The 23,890-nt window shown below is 41.0% G+C and overlaps 1 protein-coding gene across 5 annotated transcripts in view; it reads left to right on the forward strand.

The window, feature by feature from the left end:
- Positions 1-1,264: 1,264 nt before the first annotated feature.
- ESRP1 (epithelial splicing regulatory protein 1) overlaps positions 1,265-23,890 on the forward strand; it is a 57,023-nt gene continuing 34,397 nt past the window's right edge. For 4 of the 5 annotated variants that reach the window (XM_019807327.2, XM_019807328.2, XM_019807329.2 and 1 more), the window contains exons 1-10: positions 1,639-1,770; positions 2,283-2,411; positions 3,659-3,772; positions 6,747-6,861; positions 18,947-19,045; positions 19,181-19,235; positions 20,459-20,569; positions 20,685-20,817; positions 20,912-20,954; positions 23,284-23,585. In XM_019807327.2, the coding sequence (XP_019662886.1) occupies positions 1,639-1,770; positions 2,283-2,411; positions 3,659-3,772; positions 6,747-6,861; positions 18,947-19,045; positions 19,181-19,235; positions 20,459-20,569; positions 20,685-20,817; positions 20,912-20,954; positions 23,284-23,585 (1,233 nt within the window). Of the gene's footprint in view, positions 1,771-2,282; positions 2,412-3,658; positions 3,773-6,746; positions 6,862-18,946; positions 19,046-19,180; positions 19,236-20,458; positions 20,570-20,684; positions 20,818-20,911; positions 20,955-23,283; positions 23,586-23,890 lie in introns of all 5 variants that reach the window. The other variant, XM_019807330.2, reaches the window with a different exon arrangement.

A 23,890-nucleotide genomic window follows, 5' to 3' on the forward strand; every position in this document is an offset into this window, starting at 1 on the left:
TCACACCATGAATGTAAAGGGTGTCTACCTGGGGCCCAACTAGTAATACTACAGATGGATTTCGGTTTCCCAGAGTAGATAAGTTTGAAATATAAAACTCGAGGACACGTCACCTCTGGCGCTTTTCTCTCACATGTCAAAAGGTCCCACCACATTACCTCCCGATCTGGTAGCTGGGTGGTAATGGTGGGCGCATAAGCCTCTGTGCAGAGCTAGCTTAGCTAGAAGAGGGAGACGGCTCGCAAGGTTGGCCAAATCGACACAGGAGTACAAAGGCAAAGGTATGAGCAGGGGGCATGGGGTCAGAGCGGGGAACTGAGGAAAAAATTTGCTTTGGCCTGATTTAGGAAAACATTAGTGTATACGTTTTGTTTAGAGCCCAGGGCAAACCAAAGGAAGTGGGCCCAGGCATGGAGAAGGTTCTAGTCTCCAACTAGCAGCCAGGACCAAACAAGACACAGCAATTAAGGGAGTAGTTGAGACAAGGAAGTGGGGTCCATCGTGCCTAAATTTCCTCGCGGGGGCCTCCTGCTGCGTAGCGCGCTGCGTCTGCGTCTTCGGGCGAAACCTGGTGGCGGAGTGTGATCCCCGGGCGTCTGGCTCTGTCTCCGGAAGGTGCGCAGCGTCCCGGGGTTTAGAGCAGCGTGTGCCCGGGCTCCGGCCCGCAGAGGGGGAGGGCCCACGGGGTTTCGCCTACAGTTTGCACTTAAAGGTGTGTTGGGCTCGGGAGCGGTTTTTCCGGTGTTTGGGAACTGCCCCCGCCACCTCCCGGCTACCGTTGACCCGTACCTCCCTCCGCGGTTCGCCCTCTCGGGGCGCCGCGCCCTGAGCAGCTCCGCACCCAGGGCTTCACCTCTGGCCTCCTTTCGCTTCCCCGCGCCAGGCCTTTTCCCTTGACCCTTTTAAAAGAACCTCCGGCTTCGCTCCCCACAGTCGGCATTTTTCCATGCCCCCCATCCCTCCCCATTACCTTCAAGGAAGGGGTGACCTCCCCCCCCCCACAAGCGACTCCGGCACTCCCCTCCGCGCCTTTCACCCCTCACCCTTTCCCCGTCTAGCCTGGGCTACCTTTTAGGTGGCAACCGCTTCTTCCCCGCCCCTCACGTCTCCCCCTCCTTCTTTCTCGCCCTCTCCTCTCCATTCATCCAGCCATTGTCTCCCGCCCCCTCCTCCCCTTTCCCCAGGCGGCCTCCTCCCCCACCGCTGCCACGTCGTGGTTTGAAGGAGCCAATGGGCCGGCGCCGCCAGGTGTCTCTTACCTGCACCACGTGGGGGAGGGGGAAGGGGCGGGCAGGTAGAGCCACATCCCAAAACAGAAAAGCTTTCAGCCATTGCGCGCTCCACCCGGGGTGCAGCCCTGCTCCTGGCTTTTTGCATAGACGCACGGGCAATTGAATACAAAAAGGGCAGGCCTTCTGCGCCCTCTTTCCCACCCCCCTTCCTGCCCTGGGTGTGGAGCACCGGCCAGGTGTGGGCTTGGGTGGTTGGTTACCGCCTTTTGCACCAGCGGCGGCGAGGAGGAGGGGGGGTGGGCGCTCTTTTTCTCTTAGAAGAGGGTTTAGCACAGGTTCTCTCGTTTTCACTTCCACCCCACTTCACCGCCTCCCAACCCCCCTCTCCCCCTCCCCACCTATCGTCATGACGGCGTCTCCGGATTACTTGGTGGTGCTTTTTGGGATCACTGCTGGGGCCACCGGGGCCAAGCTGGGCTCGGATGAGAAGGAGCTGATCCTGCTGTTATGGAAAGTCGTGGATCTGGCCAACAAGAAGGTATTTCTCCAGGTTTCTGTCCAAATGATAGGAATGGGGCAAGAAGTTTGTTGTAGAAGTTTGGGGAGTCGGTAAACAAGTGTTCTTGTTTGGCTACTTCTGAGGCTGGACCCGAGGCCTACGGAATCCAGAGTAAAACCAAACGTGTTGGCCAGAGGCTTTGGAACCGTTTCACTAATCCGAGATCTGGCTCAGGTGGGGAGGCCGGGTGCAGCCGAGCCAGGTTCTCTGCCCGTCGGGGGACGTCCCGCGGAGCCGGGGTGGGATCCTGGGGCCCGGGTTCCCACTTCCAGGGCCTTTCCGACCTGATCCGGGTGGGGGTGGGGCCGGAGGCTGGGCCGTGCCGACCTCTCTGCCACTGGAGCCGCTCGCGACAAGTGAGCTTTGATTCTGCGGCCAGACCCCACGAGAGGCGCCGGCCGCCCGGGCAGGGGAGCGAGGAAGGAGGGTGAATATGGAGGCTTCCAAATGAGGAAAGGGAAAACTGACCCCAGCTTCTTTCCCCTCTGGAGGTGGGACAGTTGCATGAAGTACTAGTTAGGCCGGATCAGTTGGAGCTGACGGAGGATTGTAAAGAAGAAACTAAGATCGACGCGGAAAGTCTGTCCTCCGCGCCGCAGCTGGATCAAGCCCTCCGACAGGTGACAGCCCTGGGCCGCGCCGCCCACCCTTTTCCAAGCCGCGCAGGCATTTCCCCCCGCCCAAGGCAGCCATACCAGGTCCCACGCCCTCGCCGGCGGGTCCACGCGCATCCCGGGTCAGGGTGGCGAGACGCTCGGCCGCGTGGGTGGAAACCCGGTCTGGAAGCCCGGGTGGACCTTTTGGGAGGAGGTCGCTGCTCCTTCAAGCCTCCCAGCCCCTAGGCTCGTGGTCCTAAAGTCGCGAGTTTTCGAGTCGTTCCTGGGGCCTCGGAATCAGTCGGGTTTTACCAATTGAATGATGAGCGGTTGTTTGAATCCTAGCGCCCGAATCCCCGGGTCCAGACCCCAGCTGCGCCTGTTCTCTGCGGGGTCTATGGCTCAGCCCTCGGATAGAGGGCGCTGTTGCTGTGGTGTAGAGGAGAGGGTGGTCCCCGCGAGGCGAACGAGAGGTGGCCCCGTACTGAGGGTGCCTGCTTGGTTTCAAGCTTCTGGACTCCGAAAGACTCGGTTCTGGTTGCCTTGTTACTTCTTCAGTGGCCTTGGTCCTAGCGCAGGGGAGGGTTTGCAGGCCGGAACCTGTAGGGCTGCTCGTAGGGTCACTGTGAAACTGGTGGAATCCTCTTAATGGAATTGAGGTGACCCAAAACCCGGCTACTTCGTGGTTCTGACGGGTACTGGATCAGGGATAGGGCGGGGCGCTACACACCTGTGCACAGGTGCGGGTCAGATCTCTCACGTCCCCTGCCCTAGCACACAAGTTGCGAATTAACAGTGGTAAGCTATCATTTTTGGGTTCTGTTCCAGGAAACGTGTTGCCAGACTTCCCAGAGGTCCTTATACCCATTAACCACATTTGTTTATCACAAACGGGATCTTTCTTAATCTCGGAACATCCAAACATAAAACAAAGTAACACCAGGGAATGATGTAATCTGAAGGCAACCTGCTGATGAAACGAGACCTGACTTAAAAGTCTTGACTGTGGATTTATTGCAAAAATAGAAGAGGGCATGGAAGGAAGAATGTGTATGCTAAATTCTCCTGTCTGTGAAATGTGGGTTCATTGGAAAGCTTTCCTTTCTAAAGGAGTCTAGACAGTTTGTGGGAATGAAGCCTTTCTGATGTTGGCCCCAGCACTGGTGTCCCCTTACATGGCAGTGTGGTTTTCCTTGGTTATCAACACGTGGGGCCACTCTGCCAGAGTTTGGAAATCTTGCCTCAGTTGCATCCTTGTGTCTTGTTTTCAGTTTAACCAGTCAGTAAGCAATGAACTGAATATTGGGGTTGGAACCTCCTTCTGTCTCTGTACTGATGGGCAGCTTCATGTCAGGCAAATCCTGCATCCTGAGGCTTCCAAGAAGGTAAGAGTGCTGGCTTCTCAGAGAATGATTGGACCTTTGGGGGTGACTGGAGGTGTGTGTGTTTAATGATTTATCCAAGTTTCTCCATTTGAAAAAGATGCATGTTGGGAGTTACTGTTTCATGGCAGAAATTCAGTTTGAGAAGATGACAAAGGAATGGTTGTGATGGTTTCACAACAACGTGAACGTACTTAATGGCACTGAACTGTATGCTTACATGTTAAAATGGTAAATACTGTGTTCTGTGTATTTTACCACAAAAACTTCATGACCCTTCATTAGAGCTATTTGAGATGGCAGTAATTTTATAGATACTGTCTGGTGACTTCATAAAAGTTTCTCTTTTTGTTTATGTTAAGTTTTTGAGATGGTTGATGTTCTGTCTTTTCCAAAGCATATTAGCTGACTTTTTGACTTTGAAATTAACAGCAAGTAGGCAGGAGAAAACATTTACTTTTAAGTTTTAAGACATTGTAGTAGTCCCATCTGTGTGGAAAGTGCTTTATCTTAGGAAGGAGCAAAGTAAAAGGTTGAATTAAACCTTTTTAATTGTAACTAATTTCATTTAAGAGCTGTGTACTGTGTAAAGACAGCCATATAACTAGTGAAACATTAATTATAGCATACTGCACTTTGACTTAAAGTAAATGTTCAAAACTGATTAAATATTGTGTCAAAACAGTAGGTTCAGCCTCCTCATTTACTTTGCTGGTCTTTCTGATATGGAAAAGAATATGGAGTGAGAAAAATACAACCTTATGTAGATACGTGATTTCTATCCCTGGGAAGAATACTGAGGAGCTGAGGGAAAATGGAGAGTGTAGAGGGCAGACCCAGTGTAGCCAATCATTGCTAATATAGTTGATCTTATCAACTTAATTAGTTTGAGCTGTAACTTTTTATTGTAGGCAAATACTGAACTTGAAAAGATGAAATATTTTTAAGGAAACTGGATGAGGCAAGTCTTGAAAGAAAGATTTAGACTGACACTTGATGTCACAAGTGTAGTGGCCAGTCAGTGCAGGTTTTTCTTTTTACCTCACTAGGGAAGAAATGGAAAGATACAAGTTAAATATATAATGACAGTTTCAAAAGTCTGAGAGAAATTCAAGTTCCCATATCTTAAGAGTTGAGAAAACCACTTCTTTTATAGCAGCCTTAGTAATTACTCAGTTAAAAGGGGGGAGTGTTTTTCATTAATTAGATGCTAGACCAATTGCTATACCCTTGATCCAGAAATAGAAATGAGAATTTTTTTCTTCCCCTCAAACTCCTATGGAGACGGATAAAACTTAATCCTATCCCTATTGCACTGAAGGAAAACTGTTTTTATTTTAAATGGACTGCTTTAAATTCGGGAAAACCTCCAGAGAATAATTGAGACATTTTCTTGAGTCATTTCTATCAGGGTTTTGATAAAGAAACCTAAAACGGTTAGTTTAGTATCCTTAAATGACAAACTAGTATTGTAAGGTAATTCTATTCATTGCAAAAGAGAAAATCATAAAACAAAATAATCTTGCCATTCAGAAAACTATATTAAATTGTTTTTCTCTAGTAAGAACGTATTTGAAAATATTCTTCCAGGTGTTTGTAGAAAAGCCTATTTTTACGAGGAGCATTCATACTACGCACTTTTTAGCCTACTTTATAATTTAGTATAACGTCTTTTAAGAATTAAATGTTCAGTATTTTAAGTGGATACAGCCATTTAAACTAACCTTTTATTGTTGAACATGGAAGTTATTCTCATTAACCAACAGCTTTAAATGAGGATTCTTGTAGGTAATCTTGAAGATTCACCATTTTCTTAGTAACTAGTTTGAAAACTGACCATGATATCTATTTTATTTTTTAAAAAGATTTTATTTATTTATTATAGTGATCCCTATACCCAGTGTGGGGCCAGAACTCAACAACCTTGAGATCAAGAGTCACATGCTTTACTGACTGAGCCAGCCAGGTGCCCCAATATCTATTTTAAATATAGCAGGAGCAGGTCTACATCTAATAGAATCCAGTTAGGAAATCTGGATAGAAAGAGCTATTATTGGATAAATGTTACAGGATGCAAACATTAAGAAGTCTTTATTCCTTGACTTTCTAATGTGTAAATGGGTAGAAATTCCCAGTGAGTGAAGAGAAACTTTTTTTTTTTTAGAAACTATTTTGAGATTGTAAGAAAAATCTAAATTCAATTTTTAAAAATTCATCTTTGAAAGTTATTCAACATGGGGTTTTTCTCCCCAGTAGGGGAAACAAAAACACAATAGTGTAATATTTGCCCAGACAGTTGAACTAGCTTAAGAACCACAAGAGTCGTGCTAGTGGAACAGCAGGTAACTATTTCTCCTTTGCTCTTGAGATTTGTGGTATCTTTTTCTTCTTTTTTTTTTTTCTTTTGAAGTTTAATTTGAGTTCTCAGGTATAGCCAGAATCTTGGTCAGGAAAACTAATGTGGGACTACAACTTGGCACAAAAATCATCCTTTTTAGGTAATCAGGAATTTACTATCTTACTCTGATTTCAGTACAAAAAGTATGTATTACATGAAACCAGTATTTAAAAGTACTATGTTTTGTAACTGAATCCTGTGTCTAGGTAGACACTGTAAACATAGGCATCTTTATGAGAACTGAAAGGGCTAATATTGCTGCCTGAAAATACAGATGGTCTGAAATGATTATGGCTGAAAATAGTGTAGTTTTATCAATCAGAAAATACGTGATAGCCCAAATGTATTATAGCTTCAATGCATGATGGAACACAAATTTAATTACCTTAAAATAAGATATTTTTTCCATGACACTTGTATATAGGATGTAATACTGTACTAGAAAATAAAGTCACTCTTTGATTAAAAAATTTAATTGTGGTGAAATATACTTCCATTCAATTCTTAGGTTTCTGATTAGTAGAGAAGCACTGAACTAAATTCATCTAGTTAACGGTGTCTACCTTTGTCCTTCCTCAGAATGTATTACTGCCTGAATGCTTCTATTCCTTTTTTGACCTACGAAAAGAATTCAAGAAGTGTTGCCCTGGTTCACCTGATATTGATAAACTGGATGTTGCAGCAATGACAGAGTGTATCCTTTTAAGTGATTTACCCAAGAATCATTTGAAAAGGTAGCTCCAGATAAAATGGCAATTCAAGAAAGTTGAAAATATTTTTTAAAAGATTTGTTTGAGAGAGAGAGAGCATGTGAGCATGAGAGTGGGGAGAGGGGGAGAGGGAGAGACTCTTCAAGCAGACTCCCTACTGAGAAGTGAGCCTACACAACGCTTGATCCCATGACCCAGGAGATCGTGAACTGAACCGAAAACAGGAGTTGGAGACATTTATTTAAACATTTATGTAGAAAGCATGAGTGGGGGTAGGGGCAGAGGAAGAGGGCAAGAGAGGATCTCAGGCAGACTCTTCACCAAATGCAGAGCCAGATGGAGGGCTCGGCTTCACTACCCTGAGATCATGACCTAAGCCAAGATCAAGAGTCAGTCACTTAACCTCCTGAGCCTCCCAGGCACCCCACCCCTAAAATATTTTTAACTTTGTTAGTATATGAATGAAATTGCGCTGTCCAAAATTTGTCTATTGTACTAGGAAGAACTAATAGTACAATTACAGGTATCTTTGAAAGTAGTTAGGATTTACTGAATTTGAATACTGATTAGGTTAGATGGATTTAGAGTTGGATTTTTATGAGTTGAGCACATCTAAAATAGAACTCAAGGTCACATTATGGGAGTGTCTGAATTTTTTGGTTGATAAAGATCGTGAAGACTACCTTCTTTGATACTGATTCTAAGGCCACTTGTTCTTCATTATCTTGGTTTTAGGACTTTGACATCTTTTGGATGGATAAGAATTTTTTTTTAAGTAGTGGGTATTTGCTCTTTACAAACATTTCTTTTTAAGATTTTATTTCACAGAGAGTGTGTGTGTGTGTGTGTGTGTATGTATGTATGTGTGAGACAGAGCGAGCGCGTGTGCACAAGCGCACTTGAACAAGCAGTGGGGAGGGATAGAGGGAGAAGCCAACTCCTGTTGAGCAGGGAGCCTGATGTGGGTAGGACTTGATCCCAGGACCCTGAGATCATGACCTGAGCCAAAGCAGATAACTGACTGAGCCACCCAGGTGCCCCTTCACAAGCATTTCATTGGTACCCCCTCTTAACCCTTCTTGGGTTTCTCAAATACATATGAGATTGTGGTGATTATAATAAGTCATCTTTTGAGATGATAAAATGATGTTGGGACTTTACCCCTAAATTCTTTCATTACCAAGGTAGTATATTTGCTGCAGTGTGTATTGTAAAACCAAATTTTATAATCACAAATCTTGTAGTCATGACTGACCCATCATCTTTCATCCAGTAAGTCTTTAAAGTGCTAACCATAAGTAGTCATATGCTAACATCAGATGTGAAATTGAGTAATAGAAGAGTTGGGCAACTCACCCAAAGCTGCTGAGAACCAACTTGAAGTCGAATTTAGTTACTTTTGGAAACTTGTGGGTTATAGATGTTTATTCTTAAACTTTCTCATTCTTTTCAAGAGCTAAAGCCTGATTCTTGTTTTATTGCAAACTTTCATTTCCTGATTGGAAAATGTTTGCACGTTTTTTCTAACCCCTTGTAAGCAGGTCAAACCCATTGCATCTGCCTTCTTTCTGGAAGTAGTTGGAAATTTGCTTTAGCATCACTACTAGTGCTTGGAGGGGGTGCAGTAAGCTCATTTTGAGGGAATTCTTGTAAGAATTGAAAATTCTTACTAATTGTTTTGTTGGTTTGAATGTGGTATTAGTCCTTGAGGTCTACCATAACAAATACTATGAGACTCTGTGGCTTAAACAACAGAAATATTATGTTCTCACAGATCTGGAGTCTGGGTAGTCTAAGGTAGACAAAATAGAGAACCAAAGAAATCTAGGAAAAAAAAATAGTTGGAGGGAAAATCTAATAAGTTATTTAATTTAGAAAAAGACAATTTGAGTAGAAAAAGCAGTATATTAAGAACTATCTTTGACTATTCAGTATCCTCTTTTGGCAAAGACAATCTTTCCCTAGTGGTTATAGGTCATATGCTAGTAAAAATTTCCCTAGCTACAAGCAAGAGGTTCTTATATTTGGGTTTTCAGTTTTCTCAATGTGTTGATAGTTCAGGGAAAACTTATTAGATGTTCATCTGTTTTCTTTTTTCTCCTTTGTTTCTTCTTGAGACCTTCATGTATATAAAATTTGGGGTTATTGGTGAGCATTTTTATTTTTAATGTGGTAATCTGGACTTCTTACTTGCTCTGTGCTTTATTATCTACACAGCAGTATGTAGTACTTTTTAAGTACTTATAGAACAGTATATAGTATTTTTTTAAAATAAAAATGGAACTATCTGACATTGAAGAGAAAGGATGGTTTGCCAATTATTTTTTGTCATTCATTATAATTCTAGCTCTAAAATGATTTGTTGGTGGTTCTTTTTTCAAGCGCCATGAAGATGAAAATCAGAAATACTTGACTATAGTAAACAAATTAATTTTGAATAAAGCTAGCTTGGGCTCCATTTCAGGCACACGACACTTGAAATATGAAGGAGCTCATGGCCATTTAGTAATGCATTCATCGGAAAAACTAGGGTATTTTCTATTTCTTAAATATCTTAATTATATCCTACTTTCTTTGGGCTTACATTGGAAGAGTCTTAGATTCATAGTTTTATTCCCAATTAGGAAATAGAATTTTAATCTTAACTGCTCTTATTAATGTTTTATCTGCATATTTCTTTCCCATTTAAGGTAAGAAATCTTAAGCTTTCCTGTCAGTGGTTTTTTACATTGCAGCTGTGATCAATTGTTTTATGCCTCTGTTGAGAGGAAACATTATTTCCTTGACTGTGCCACCAAAGTTCCCAGGTCAAAAACAATCATACCAAATTTGACTATGCACTTGTCCTTATCTATGCAGAGGATTTCCACAATGTCTGGACTGAGGAGTTGTGTTCTTTCAGATCACTAAGTATTTCCCTTTTGAGTATGGAAATGACACTGAATTTGGAAATCTAAAGATGGTCATTACAGGTCCTTGACGGTTTTGCCAAGTAGATGGGGAGTCATTTGCTCCTGAGGGATTACCTGTCCAACCAGGTAAACCAGGGGAAGGAGAGGCTCTTGCCAACCCTTGGAAAGGAACAAGTAAGAGAATATGCATCTTCCCTTTCCTGAGAAAGTTACTTGTCTTCTCCAAGCCTCCCTTTTATCTCAGGTATTCCCAAACGAAAGCTTTGTAAATGACCAAGAGCTGTGTAAATGAAAAAGCAGGACTGCTTTGATAAAATAAAGGATTTAGGAATTTCTTGAATGTAGTGCTGGTCCTTAATTTAGCACTTATTTCCCTCTTTTGTCTTTGTGTTGGTTCTGAGACCATTTCTGGTGTTAGTGGTGGACCTCCCTGAGTTCTTCAAGTTGCAGTTTTGTTACCTGCCTTTTAAAGTATGCAGTCTTGGGAGAAGACCTCATTTAGCAGGTGAACTGTGGGTAACATTTTGTAAGCTTTTTATTTAATCAGATGAGGTGGTAAGGGTGTGAAAATAGGAATTGGGGCCACTGATTTTGGTAGGGGGGGTAGAATCTTAGATTTTTTTGAGGAAATTAATACCAGTTTTCTCCTGTGAAAAAGGTGTTTCGATTATGGGACTGTTTGACTTTTATCCATTTAAAAGAAAAGCAACCCTATTTTTCCCCCAATGGTGGATGGAATTACTTCCTGCTGGTTTCTTAACCTATGTTTTCTTAGCTTTGTTATTTTCTTAGCTTTGTTATATAATTTATTCTCATTAATCAAGACCTCTTCCATTGTATATACTTTGCCAAGCCTTTAATAAGAACTTTTTAATAAAATCTGGCCTTGTAAGGAGAGCAGGTAAAAGAAAACTTGTGAGTTAAGTGCTTACCATATATGCCACCAGCAGTCTCCTCACAGCTGGTGGAGGAGTGTCATCCCCTTTTTACAGCTGGGGAAACTGAGACTTAGAGGTTTTAGCTAGAAGTGCCAGCCTTTGAGCCAGAGTCGTTCTGATGTAAAAATCGTGATCCTTAACTAGGGGGTAATATTCTAGAATTTATAAAGCTCATTTGAGGGTGATGTTGGCTATTTAAATAGATAATGTCCCTTCTAGGTGTATGTTCTGTGTTTCCTGAACACATAGTGAACTGTTCAGCAAGAAAGAGGAGTTAATTTTGTAAAATTTCTATCCAGTTGCATCCATATGTGCTGTTCATTATCAGCAAATACCATTTCACAAGTGCAGTTTTCCACTGTAAGGATGGAAAAAAAAGATCACTAAACCACCCTTGTCTGCCCATCCAAGTGTTAGTAGGGGGGTGTGTGTGTGTGGTGTGTGTGTGTGTGTGTCTGTCTGTCTGTCTGTCTCACCACTTCTTGATGGGGTGAAGGATTTGTGTGTGTGCATACACTAACACAGTGACATTGGCCTATTTTTCCCATATAGTAAAGATGGAGATGGGCGCCTGGATGGCTCAGTGGGTTGGTTAAGCGTCTGCCTCCTGGGATGGAGTCCTGCATCCGGTTCCTTTCTCCCTTTGCTTTTCTCTCTCTCTCTCATGAATAAATAAATAAAATCTTTAAAAAAAAAAAAAAAAAGATGGAGATAAAAGCCTTAACAGGAGAATGGTTAAGAACATGAGCTTTGGAGTCCGATTTGTTGGGGGCAAATTTTGTGCGCCCCTCAGCTTTAGTTTCCCCATCTTAAAATGGCCATGCCTATTGTAAGGAATAGTAAGATACTACATGCAACTACTTAGCCAGTGCCTGGCCTGCCACACACTTTCCCATGTTGACTATGACCCTTTGAACCTCCCTGGGTTGTTGGGGGGTCTCAGATGAAGAAAAACAGCTTCCAAGGACTTAAAAAAAGGACTTGCTTACTGATTCAAGACCTTATTTATTTTTTTTTTTATTTTTTTTTTTTTAAAGATTTTATTTATTTATTTGACAGAGATAGAGAGACAGCCAGCGAGAGAGGGAACACAAGCAGGGGGAGTGGGAGAGGAAGAAGCAGGCTCACAGCGGAGGAGCCTGATGTGGGGCTCGATCCCATAACGCTGAGATCACGCCCTGAGCCGAAGGCAGACGCTTAACCGCTGTGCCACCCAGGCGCCCCTCAAGACCTTATTTAAACTGTTTTACACTTAAAAAAATTGTTTTGACTTTGAGTGAGATTGGATATAGACCTTTTAAAACGTCAGGTACATGTTAGTACAGCTAATCTTCAAGGTTAATTTTGCTTCTGCATTTGTAAAATTGTATGTGTGGTTAACTCCTCACTTCCAAGCTTATTCTGATAAACTGAACTGGGCCTTCACAGTTGCTTAAACCTTCATTGCCCTGCGTAAAAAGGGGAGGGGAGTGCTGAATCCTCCTTGGTACCTTTCTGCGTATGAAAGGGATTTTAAAGATCTTCAGGTGTACAGTTAAGCTAGGTTAGTAGTTGACCTTGTTAGCTGGAGGGGGGAAGAAATTATCTTTGGCATGACATCGGCGTGGAATGAGCCAAATCCGCAAATACTCTGGTTTGCGGTCTATAATAAGTGACTAGAAATACTGTATATTCTTGGCCAGCACTCAGTTATGTTAATTTTGTGTGGTTTATTTTAATTATAAAATAATTTACTTTTAAAATGTGAGTTTGGGAGTTTCAAGATAATTTTTTGGTTTGTTTTAGAAGGCCTTAGAAGACTTGTTTTCATAGTGTCTCCCTTTCCTAATTTGTTTATCCCACCTAAGTGTCTTTTTCTAAAGTAAAAATGTTCATTCTTATGTTGAATTAGCCCCTATGTCTATCTTTCCTATCTCATTTCTTTGATGGTATAACCGAGCTGTCAGTTCTGTGTTCTGTTACAATAATATCTCCGGAAGTAGTATTTGTTAGGATGGGTCTTATTGTTTTCCCTCTTGGAAAGAGTAAGCCTTCTTGGAATAGAGTTAAAACGGTGGTTTTAGATTTTTTCCCCCCAGCATTTTATTACTGGTATGAAAAAGTTTTTGTTGCCTTGACTCCTAGTTATATTTTATAGTGGCATTCTTGATTTGCCTCTTTCAGAGCTCACTTTAAAATACAGAAGATTATTTATAGAACTTTTTTTTTTTTAAATTATGCAACTCATTTAAGGGTAATTTATCACTTCTTTCCCTTCTTTCTTTCCTAATTGTAGGAAATTCACTTCTTCCTTGGGGTACCAATACAACTTTTCTCTTCCCATATTCTGTTGGCTATTCCTTTGTTCATTAGCATAGGCATTTCATTGTAATATATCTGGCCATTAAGCCATTGTGTTTTAAATAAAAGAGCAGAGTAGGAGAGGAAACAGACTTGTCTTCTGAAGGGTCTATGGCAGGGAAAAATGGCTTGGGGTTAGAATTTTTAATTGGGATGCAGTTACAATGTAACTTAAACATTCCACGGTGTATTTGTTTTATATATGTGATTCTCCTAGTATAAGCTAAAAATTTAGTTTGAAAAAGATGTCACAAGCGAATATTTATAACCAAATGTGTCTATTTTTAGGCAGCCAGAAAAGGTAACTTTTGAGTGGATGAGCTAATAGTGGCGAGCTTTGTTTTTAATTTTTTTAATTTAATTTAATTTAATTTTTTTTTGAGATGGTGAGGTAATATTGATGAACTGTGTAAAATCTTGCTCTCTGAATTTCACCTTCAGCTAATACAAATTTGGGTTGAATCCTGAAATTCGTTTCCCTGAAGGTAGCACTAAGGAAAACATTCCTCCTATTCAAATAAAGGCAAAGTCTGGACTTCTGTAAGCTTGGTATAAATGTTGCACTTTGCTCAATTATAGCCTGAAATGTTAGTGTTCCCACCGTGTCTGGCTTTACCCTTTCTCATTTCCTCATGGCATTTCTCATCGTAAAGCTGGCTAAGCCTGTTCGTGCTGTTGTGGCTGCCTCCAGGGCAGCATGAGTAAGTTGCATGATGAACCATAAATCAGGAAGCATAGACTCATCTTCCCTTCCCTCAAGATCAGACGTGCAGCAAGTCATTCAATATATAATTATAAATTGATAGGGGAAAGAATTGGTACTAAAACTTTTTTTTTTTTTGCCCTCCCTTTATTTGTTACTTACGGTAAATTCTGGTAAGGATTATGAACTGAACGAGCCTTCTGAAGAGAGGGTGTGTGTTGCGTGTGTGTGTGTGTGTGTGTAAATGTGTGTAAGTTTTGGTTTTGGTTTGGGCATGCAGGAGGTTGGGTGACTTCTAAAAGTTGTCAGGAGCTTAGAGCTGCTGATCCTTGGTGTGTGCAGTCTTGAAGGGAAACCTGTTGGGACGTGTCATGTGGAACCAAGTTAGCCAAATGTCTAGAACATATTCCTACTTTAAAAGCAGAATTCAGTAAATAATTCTTCATTTACTAATTCACATCTACCCAGACAGGATACTTTACATTTTTACTTTTGATCTTTTTCACTTGGCTTTTATATATACATTTAGAAATCATCTCATAACGTATTCACAAAACGAATTAAGCCAAGCTTCTTATCTTGGTGCAGGGAATTATGTACACATAGTCGGAGCTGTATTGTAATTCCGGCTCTCTTACCTACCAGCCTACCAGCCAGGAGACTGGGTGACTTACAAAACTTCTCTAAATTCTAGTCTCTTCATCCATTTGGTTTTACCATTACCTACCTGGTAGGGCTATTGCAAAAATTGGAGGAAACAGATGGTGTTTGGCACGAAATGGCGTTTAATGCCATCATTTAGGTCAATAGATTCTGAGAAATGGTAGGTGCTGTGGTAGATGGATAGAGATCAGAGGAAGGGAGGGATCTGTGCTGAGGAAATCTATAGTACAGTTGAGAGAGTAATATTTTATAGGAATAGTAATATCTAATCAACTCTTAAATTGATGGTTGTAGCATCGAGCAGTTAGAGAAGGTATTGGTGCTGGGTAGGAGTTACCTATGGTCTCATTCGGTTAGAGGATTAGGAAGATGAGAAGGCTTCATAGAGGAATTACCTGAGCAAAGGTGAGAAGGCTTGATACCTCTTATTTATAGAGGAGAGAAAACAGTGGTTTGAATGGAATATACTCTCCTACTACTATTCCTCCAGAGCTTATTTCCCTCCAGTATTCTGTGTGGGGACAGAATATTGTGATGTGGTAGACATTCCTGTGACTACTGGCTTTGGCTATCTTCCGGCAACCTCTACCCCTTTAGGCCAGACGTCAGCGAACTTTTAGTAAAAGGCCAGATAGTCACTACATATAGTCTCTGCTCATATTTGTCTTTTTTCAATCCTTTAAAAATGTAAAATCCGTTCTTTTTCTGGGCTGCACAAAAACAGGCTAAGGATCAAGGGTTGACTTTCGTGGTTTTTTGGGTCATTTCTGAAGGTAGGGGGTACGTGTGTCTGTTGATAGCGGTTTTGAGACAGCACTGTACTGGATTCTTAGGTGGTGTTTCTTTGGCCAGTTTTCTTGAAAATCTGTTCAGTAATGGTCTCATATAAGCTTTTTCTGATGGTTCAGTAGGTGGTAAGGGGTGAAGTTGAAACAATTGGGAACTGTTACTCTATACTAGCGTGTTTTGTTTTTTGTTTTTTTAAGATTTTATTTATTTGACAGAGAACACAAGCAGGGGGAGTGGGAAAGGGAGAAGCAGACTCCCCACTTGAGCAGGAAGCCTGATGCAGGGCTTGATCCCAGGACCCTGGGGATCATGACCTGAGCCAAAGGCAGACGCCTAACGACTGAGCCACCCAGGCGCCCCAGTATACTAGTGGTTCTCAACCTGGGTTGATTTTTGCTCATTCGGAGACATTTGGCTTTGCCCAGAGATACTTTTAGCCAGAACTGGGGGTGGATAGAGGCCAGCATGCTAGTAAAAATCCTGTAGTACACAGGACCCCTCCACACACCCCAGCAAAGAATTATCTGGCCTATGTGCCAATAACGCCAAGGTTGAAAAACCATGATTTATACAATGGGATTGGTCTCCATTTCTTTTTTTTTTTTTTTTTTTTTTTTTTTTTTAAAATTTTTTTTTTTTTCAAAAAGAGNTTTTTTTTAAAGATTTTATTTATTTATTCGACAGAGATAGAGGTAGAGACAGCCAGCGAGAGAGGGAGGGAACACAAGCAGGGGGAGTGGGAGAGGAAGAAGCAGGCTCATAGCGGAGGAGCCTGATGTGGGGCTCGGTCCCAGAACGCCGGGATCACGCACGCCCTGAGCTGAAGGCAGACGCTTAACCGCTGTGCCACCCAGGTGCCCCAAGGTCTCCATTTTTTGAATGCCTTTCTCTTGACTCTGTTATAGACCCTGACAAGGCTAAAGGCATTATTGGAATTGCAGCGTTCCAGACGACTGTTCAGTGGCAGTTTGTGCAATACACTATGGCTAATCATTGCTAATCCTTCTTAGTTCTGTAAGGATTCTTAAAAGTCCTCCCACCCCCACCCCTGCCTCACCAGAAAGATTAAAGCAATTGTCTCCCCAAAGTAGTTTTATCATTTGGCTCTTGTTTTTCTGTCCTGTCATCATATTCCTTGAAAACGGCCCTCTGTTAATACTTTATTTTGTACCTTCCATGGATAATCGTTCCGTTTTATTTTTTATTTTTAAGACTTTTTTTTTAACGATTTTTATTTATTTGACAGAGGGAGTGAGAGCTACAAGCACAGGGGAAACGTCAGGCAGAAGCAGACTCCCCGCTGAGCAGGGAGCCCACNATTAATACTTTATTTTGTACCTTCCATGGATAATCGTTCCGTTTTATTTTTTATTTTTAAGACTTTTTTTTTTAACGATTTTTATTTATTTGACAGAGGGAGTGAGAGCTACAAGCACAGGGGAAACGTCAGGCAGAAGCAGACTCCCCGCTGAGCAGGGAGCCCACCGTGGAGCTGGATCCCAGGACCCTGGGATCATGATCCAAGCCAAAGGCGGATGTTTAACCAGCTGGGCCACTCAGGCACCCCTAAGACTTTATTTTTGAGTAATATCTCCACCCACTGTGGGACTCGAACTTAAAACCCTGAGATCAAGAGTCACATGTTCTACGGAATGAGCCAGCACTGCCCCCCAATAATCATTTTAATGACCCAATCCATGGTCCTTGCTCTGCTGCTTGAGCATCTCCTGGGATTGTTTTTCTAATCCTTCAGTGGGTAGCACATTTATTTCATCACTAGATGATGTAAAGGGTTGGATGGAGCGGGGGAGAGTGCAGAAATTATCTACCATTTCAGCTTGATTATTATCCTATGAGTATACAAATAGGCATCTGGTGAATGACCCTCGAAGTGTGATTATCATGGGTTATGAAAGTTGGCCACCCCAGGGCTCTGGGAAGAGGGGGAGGACATAACTTTTTATAATGCCTGCTTTGTGCCCTGAACTTGTTTTATCTCCTTTAATCTTCACAGAAAAGCCCAGGGAGGTAAAGATTATCACAGCTTTGGCTTTTCAGATAAGCTGAAGTTTAATGGGGTTAAGTAATTTGCCAAGGAACATATGGCTGCATTTCTACATGTGGTATATTTAATGGCAGAGAAATGTAGCTGGATGAGGGACTACACAAAGTGAATGAAGTGAATTTCCCAGCACAGTGGGAAAACAGCGTCTCTTTAGTGGAGAAAGAAAGGAGAGGGGAGTGGAGGGTGTGTAGGAATGAAGTGGAAAGGGATTTTGAATTGAATGGAAAAGGATATTGCTCTTTGAATTAACTCTTCAGATGATTGGTTATGATGCTTGGTGGAAGGAGCTCTCTGAACTGTTTTAACATTGTATCCTCTTTGATTGCAGTGAAGTTGTACTTAGAAGTTAATGTCTTCGTTTTTTACCCTAATAAAATACCAGTTAGAAAACTAGAATAAAGGCAAACATTCTTTTTTTTTTTTATACATTTTTTTCTTACTAATTTACAAAACACCTCATAAAGGGTTTTTTTTGTTTTTTTTTTTTTTAAAGATTTTATTTATTTATTTGACAGAGATCGAGACAGCCAGCGAGAGAGGGAACACAAGCAGGGGGAGTCGGAGAGGAAGAAGCAGGCTCATAGTGGAGGAGCCTGATGTGGGGCTCGATCCCATAACGCCGGGATCACGCCCTGAGCCGAAGGCAGACGCTTAACCGCTGTGCCACCCAGGCGCCCCAAGGCAAACATTCTAATAACCGCCACCCAGATAGCTGTTTTCATTTTAAACTCGAGGAAAGACACAGTCCTGTAGTGTTAACCTGTTATATGCATTGTGCTACATTATGAAATTTATACAAATTTATTCATAATACAAAGCGTGACGGTAGTATTGAAACTTAAAAATAGCAAAAACATTTTTATAACTGTTAGCTTCTTGACAAAGATAAAGGCTTATTTTAGAGAAATTGTAAATTTGCAAAACTTGATGGAAATCTTTTCTGGTCTCACCCTCTATCACAGTTTAAGCCATGCATTTCTTAAAAGCCGTATTTCCTGGCTTACCCAAAGCATGTATCGACTTGATCAAGAGCCACATTGGCCATTGTTAGCTCTGAGCCTTTGAATAGTTTCTACAAATTCACTCTAAAAGGGCAAGTGTTTGCTGCCATCTAAGATGGCCAGACTACATGGCTCTAAAAATCTTCTAGTAGGGAGGTTCTCAGTAAAAGTGACATCATAGAAATAGTGTCATCTGTAATCTGAAGTGTCTTTTTTCAAACAGCCTAAGAAAGCCATGTGATACCTCGTGGTCTTGACTGTATGTCTTTAAGTCCACAAGTTCATTGCCTTGCATATGCTGTAAAGATAATAGGATGTAGGGATTCACTAACTTTGGTGTATACCTCATGGTTTAACACTAAATGAAGGTGCTTAGTATTCATACATTTGCTAATACTCATTAAATTTTATTACTGGTAGTGCCTCAGGACAGGATTGTTTGGGCCATTTTACTCTCTATTTACCCAAGAGGGTAATTGGAGACTCCAGGAAGCATGGGTGGAGTCCAAACTGACAGGAAGTGGCTATTCCATGATTTCAAATAATTCTCAACCTTAGATGCATTTTACTTGGCTTCTTGGCTCTGTGTGAGTTTAATCTTAGGTTAGAAGCACCTCATTTTACTTCCTCAAAATGATTCCTTAACTTAATATCCCAGGCTTAAACTTTGAGAAGAATAGTTCGGTCTCCCGGTATGGAGCCTCTCAAGTGGAAGATATGGGGAATATAATTTTAGCGATGATTTCAGAGCCTTATAGTAAGTATTGCTGTTGTAACAGTTGTGGACCTAGAATTTGGTCCTGCCATGTTTTCCTCATATATACTTTGAATGTCCTCCCACAGCTTTATCTCCCTAATAGCTAAATGATGACTTCTATGTTCTCATTTTTAGATCACAGGTTTTCAGATCCAGAGAGAGTAAATTACAAATTTGAAAGTGGCACTTGGTAAGTAGTAGATGGTTATTCCATTTGAGCCTTTTGATTTGTTTTATTCACATTGTGATATTTAACTCCCTTTGTGTTTCAGTAACTTCACTAAACCTTTTGGCCTTTCATTTTTTTAATATTAGGTTATTTATAAAATGTATCTTAAAGTGAGCTTGGATGTTGGGGATTAAACTTAACTGAAATATTTGCATCCTTAGTCACCATGACCCGTAGATATTGTGTCTCTGCTTCTTCTTTTAGTGTCTCTGAACTCTTTATCCTCTCACAGGAAAACTTACAGAGGAAAAATCATAGGCTTTAAGAGTTCACAAGATTTTTACTGAGATAATTTAAAGTATGTTCTATCAGCTTCTTTAAAGCAAAGGAAATAACTGGCAAGAATTATGAAATGGTGGTATCTCTGTGATCACAGGTAGACCTGTTTGCTTGTAAATCACTGCACTGGATTCCTGAGATTGCCTGGCGCCTGAAGTGAACAAAAACCTCTGACATCACTGCCCATAGAGAGACTTTGGGGTCTATTTAGTTGGGGAGAAAGTGACTCATTTGGAAAGTGTCCTAGGACTTCTGAAAATATGAATATGGGAGGAACAGAACATCAAAAGGTGTCAAAATATATAATAGGTGATTTGCAAGTGACTCATTAAGGTCTGGGAACTCCCATGCATTTCCATAAACACTCCGTGATGGCTCCCCTGTTTGATGGGGGAGATATTTTAATGGCAGAGTTCCGACTACGTGCACACATTCCTGATGTGGGTTAATTGCCAGCTTTATGCAGATCTTAAGTTTTGCTGTCAAAATGGATTCAAACCCCACTGGTATACTGGCCAGATCTGAGAATAAAAGTAAACCTATCCTTCTTGGTTCTAGGCATTTACTGGCCATCATGGTATTGGGAGAACTTTGCTACCTATAAGTTGATCCTGGGTCCTTTTGAGTTGACGGCCAGCAAGCAGCAACTCAGCTGTTGGATGGTTTGCTGAGTGAGCCAGCTGTGTTGGACCTGCATAGGCCGTTGGTTTTCTCTAGTGAACTACCCAAAGAATACTTTGAACTGTGCCCAGATCATCTTTGAGGTTATGAAATAAATCAGGCAGTATTACAAGTCTGTCTGAACACCAAATAATACCTTATGTGTAACTAGGAAAATGGTAGCTTGGAATAGGTCGGACTCCCTAGGACTAATTAGGCAACCTGAAGTTTTGCTTGACCCACAGCAGCAAGATGGAACTTATTGATGACAACACCATAGTCCGGGCACGAGGTTTACCATGGCAGTCTTCAGATCAAGATATTGCAAGATTCTTCAAAGGACTCAATATTGCCAAGTTGGTTTTCTTTAATGTCTGTTTTACTTAGTAACCCCAAAGGGATAATGGGTGTCCTATCATTTTTCCTCACTGTACTTTTTTTTCCTCCCACTGCTATTTGTCCTTCTCAAAGGGGAGGTGCAGCACTTTGTCTGAATGCCCAGGGTCGAAGGAATGGAGAAGCTCTGGTTAGGTTTGTAAGCGAGGAACACAGGGATCTAGCATTACAGAGGCACAAACATCACATGGGGACCCGGTACATTGAGGTATGTCCTCACAACCTGAGATCCTTGACATCTTGAATGAGTATTAATGTTGGAAGGCTCAGAAACTATATTTAATTTCCCTTTCTTTTCTTAGGTTTACAAAGCAACAGGTGAAGATTTTCTTAAAATTGCTGGTGGTGAGTGCTTTTTATATAATGCAGCTATAAGAAGAATCTGAAATTTATTTATATACCAGAGTAGATAAATAGGGCCATAAATAGTTTTTATTTCCTAAAGAAATATAGGAATTGACCTTTTTTTTTTTTTTAAGGTTGGAAGAAATGAAGCATAATATGAGTGATTTCAATGTATAACTTGCCCTAAGGCTTCAGTCAACCAACTATAGTTAAATAGCTATTAAAAATAGTACCATACAGGGATGCCAATGGCTCAGTCAGTCTGTAGAGTGTACAACTCCTGATCTCTGGGTCGAGAGTTCAAGCCCCAGGTTGGGTGTAGACATTACTTAAAAAAAGAAAAAAAAAATACCAAACGGGTGCCTGGCTGTCTCAGTCAGTGGAAAATCTGTCTGACTCTTGATCCCAGGGTTGTGAGTTTGAGCCTCACATTGGGTGTAGTGATTACTTAAAAATAAAACCTTAAAAAAAAAAAAATACCATGCAAAGGTGAAAGATCCTATAAAGTCATGTACAGAGGGAGAGAGTAGTTCTTAGGAAATTAAATAGTCTGAAAACTGCTTTCAAACAGCCACACCAGAATACCTGGAATTGTTGGATAGGTGTTTGTAGGCTTTCTCTCTGGCTTCTGTAACTCATCAATGGCCAGGAACACAGTGGTTTCTGGGTCTAGTATGTTTGAGTACATAGTGTTTGCAGTAACAAGGTCAGAAAAAAATGGGAACAGATAACTGTCTTTATCTCATTATCGAGTGATTCATTACTTTAAAACCTATAAATGACAGGTGCATAAAAAATGTTGATTATGGTTTGACAGATTATTTTTCTATACATAAAACTACCTTGTAAGTTTCTGTTGCTCTGTTTATACGGCTTTATAACTTTCTCCTTTTAGTATATTATGAATATTTTCCCATGTAACTAAATTTTCTTCAATGTTAATTAATATACAGTATTATGTACCATACATTTTTTTTTAAAAACACCCTTTGGACATTTATAGCTCATTTCCAATTTTTCACCCTAAGTATGTTGCAGTGAATATTTTTGTATCTCTGTTAAGTGCCACTCATTAGGATAACACTAAAATTAGGTTAGCTAAATCTAAGAATGTAGGTAGACCTTTTAAGAGGCTTTTGAAAATATACTATTGCCAAATACGTACTAGGGTGACTTTCACCTTAAATACAGAGAACACTGGTATCTCGGTAATACATAGCCCTAGTTAAAATCCTTGGAACTGTTGAACTTGTAGCAAAAACATCTTGTTTGCATAATTTGCTGGTATATTTCCGTTCTGACACTTAATTCTTTAGATATACGAAGGCTTCCAAATTCAGAGCTTCAAGTTTAAGTGTTTCCAAAATCCCAAAGTGTTGTTTGATATTAGTTGGGGATAAAATACATTCGGAGATGCTCTGGTTCTGAGGTTCCATGATAGATGGCGAAGTTAACTCACACATTAATCCTGGGATTTCATGGTGTGTGGGTAGTATGAGAGTTTGCTCTTAAAGGAAAATGTGACAGGGACATCTGGCTGGCTCAGTAGGTAGAGCATGCAACTCTTGATCAATGGGTTGTGAACTCAAGCCCCATGGTAGTGATACAGCCTACTTAAAAAATGATAAAATAAGGGAAAATGTTACAAGTATATGAGCTCAAAGGATGTGCATCAGATTATTTGCTGCATGGAAATACTGTACAAAATGCTTTATGACAGGCAGAATGTTGATAAATCCTAAAACTGGCTGTCATCCATGTTCATTAGACTCCCTTTTACTTATGTTTGACCCTTTCTTAATAAAAAAGTAATCAGGAAAATAATAATCACCAAAGTGATCATGTGTACATGTACAAAGTGATTATGTGTACTGACTTAAGTAATTATCATAAATCTATGAGGTAGGTAATTTTACCCCCATTTTACAAATGAGGACACTAAAATATAGGGTTAAACTTGACTAAAGTCATAGCCTAGTAAATGGCAAAGTCAGGATTGGACCCAGGCATTCTAGTTCCTTGACCTGTGTTCTTACCTAGCACGATGACTTACTGCCTCTCCCTCAGAAGAATACGGTGATTGGTCCATGATTTAATTGTCTGGCCACCTTCCCAAGTTAGGTGTTTTATGAGAAGGGTAGGGGAAAATTTCACATTTGTGGGGAGAGAATTCTGATTCTGATTCCTGGGATATTGTCAGAAATTCAGCAAAGAGTGTAAGTTTTGATAATAAACTCAAGAAATTGCCAAGAATTTTACCATTTTAAGTTTGGTAAAGTTGATGTCTTAACCATTTCTCCCCATGCTTCCTGTATTTGTGTTCCCCTAGGTACATCCAATGAGGTAGCCCAGTTTCTCTCCAAGGAAAATCAAGTCATTGTCCGCATGCGGGGGCTCCCTTTCACAGCCACAGCGGATGAAGTGGTGGCCTTCTTTGGACAGCATTGCCCCATCACTGGGGGGAAGGAAGGCATCCTCTTTGTTACCTATCCGGATGGTAGGCCAACGGGGGATGCTTTTGTCCTCTTTGCCTGTGAAGAATATGCACAGAATGCATTGAGGAAGCATAAGGACTTGTTGGGTAAAAGATACATTGAACTCTTCAGGAGCACAGCAGCTGAAGTCCAGCAGGTTGGTTTTTAAGAGTTTGTTTGTTTGTTTGTTTGGTGGCTTTGCATGATTTTCTATTTATTTCCAAGAACAATCCTACATTATTGTGTGAAAACTTGAAATATACAGAAAGTATAGGTGGATTTTTAAAAATTTCATTCCGTAATTAAAAGATAGCCACTGTTATTTTTTCTATGCACACAGAGAAAATGCATGTGTTTTTATGTAATTAGAATATTGCTATAGATATGCTTTATATTCTTTTTAAAAACTACATATCTTGCAAGTTTATCCATGTCCAAAAAATTTCATTTTTAATGTTATGT

This window comes from Ailuropoda melanoleuca, chromosome 9, assembly GCF_002007445.2.
Source record: "Ailuropoda melanoleuca isolate Jingjing chromosome 9, ASM200744v2, whole genome shotgun sequence".
Lineage (NCBI taxonomy): Eukaryota > Metazoa > Chordata > Mammalia > Carnivora > Ursidae > Ailuropoda > Ailuropoda melanoleuca.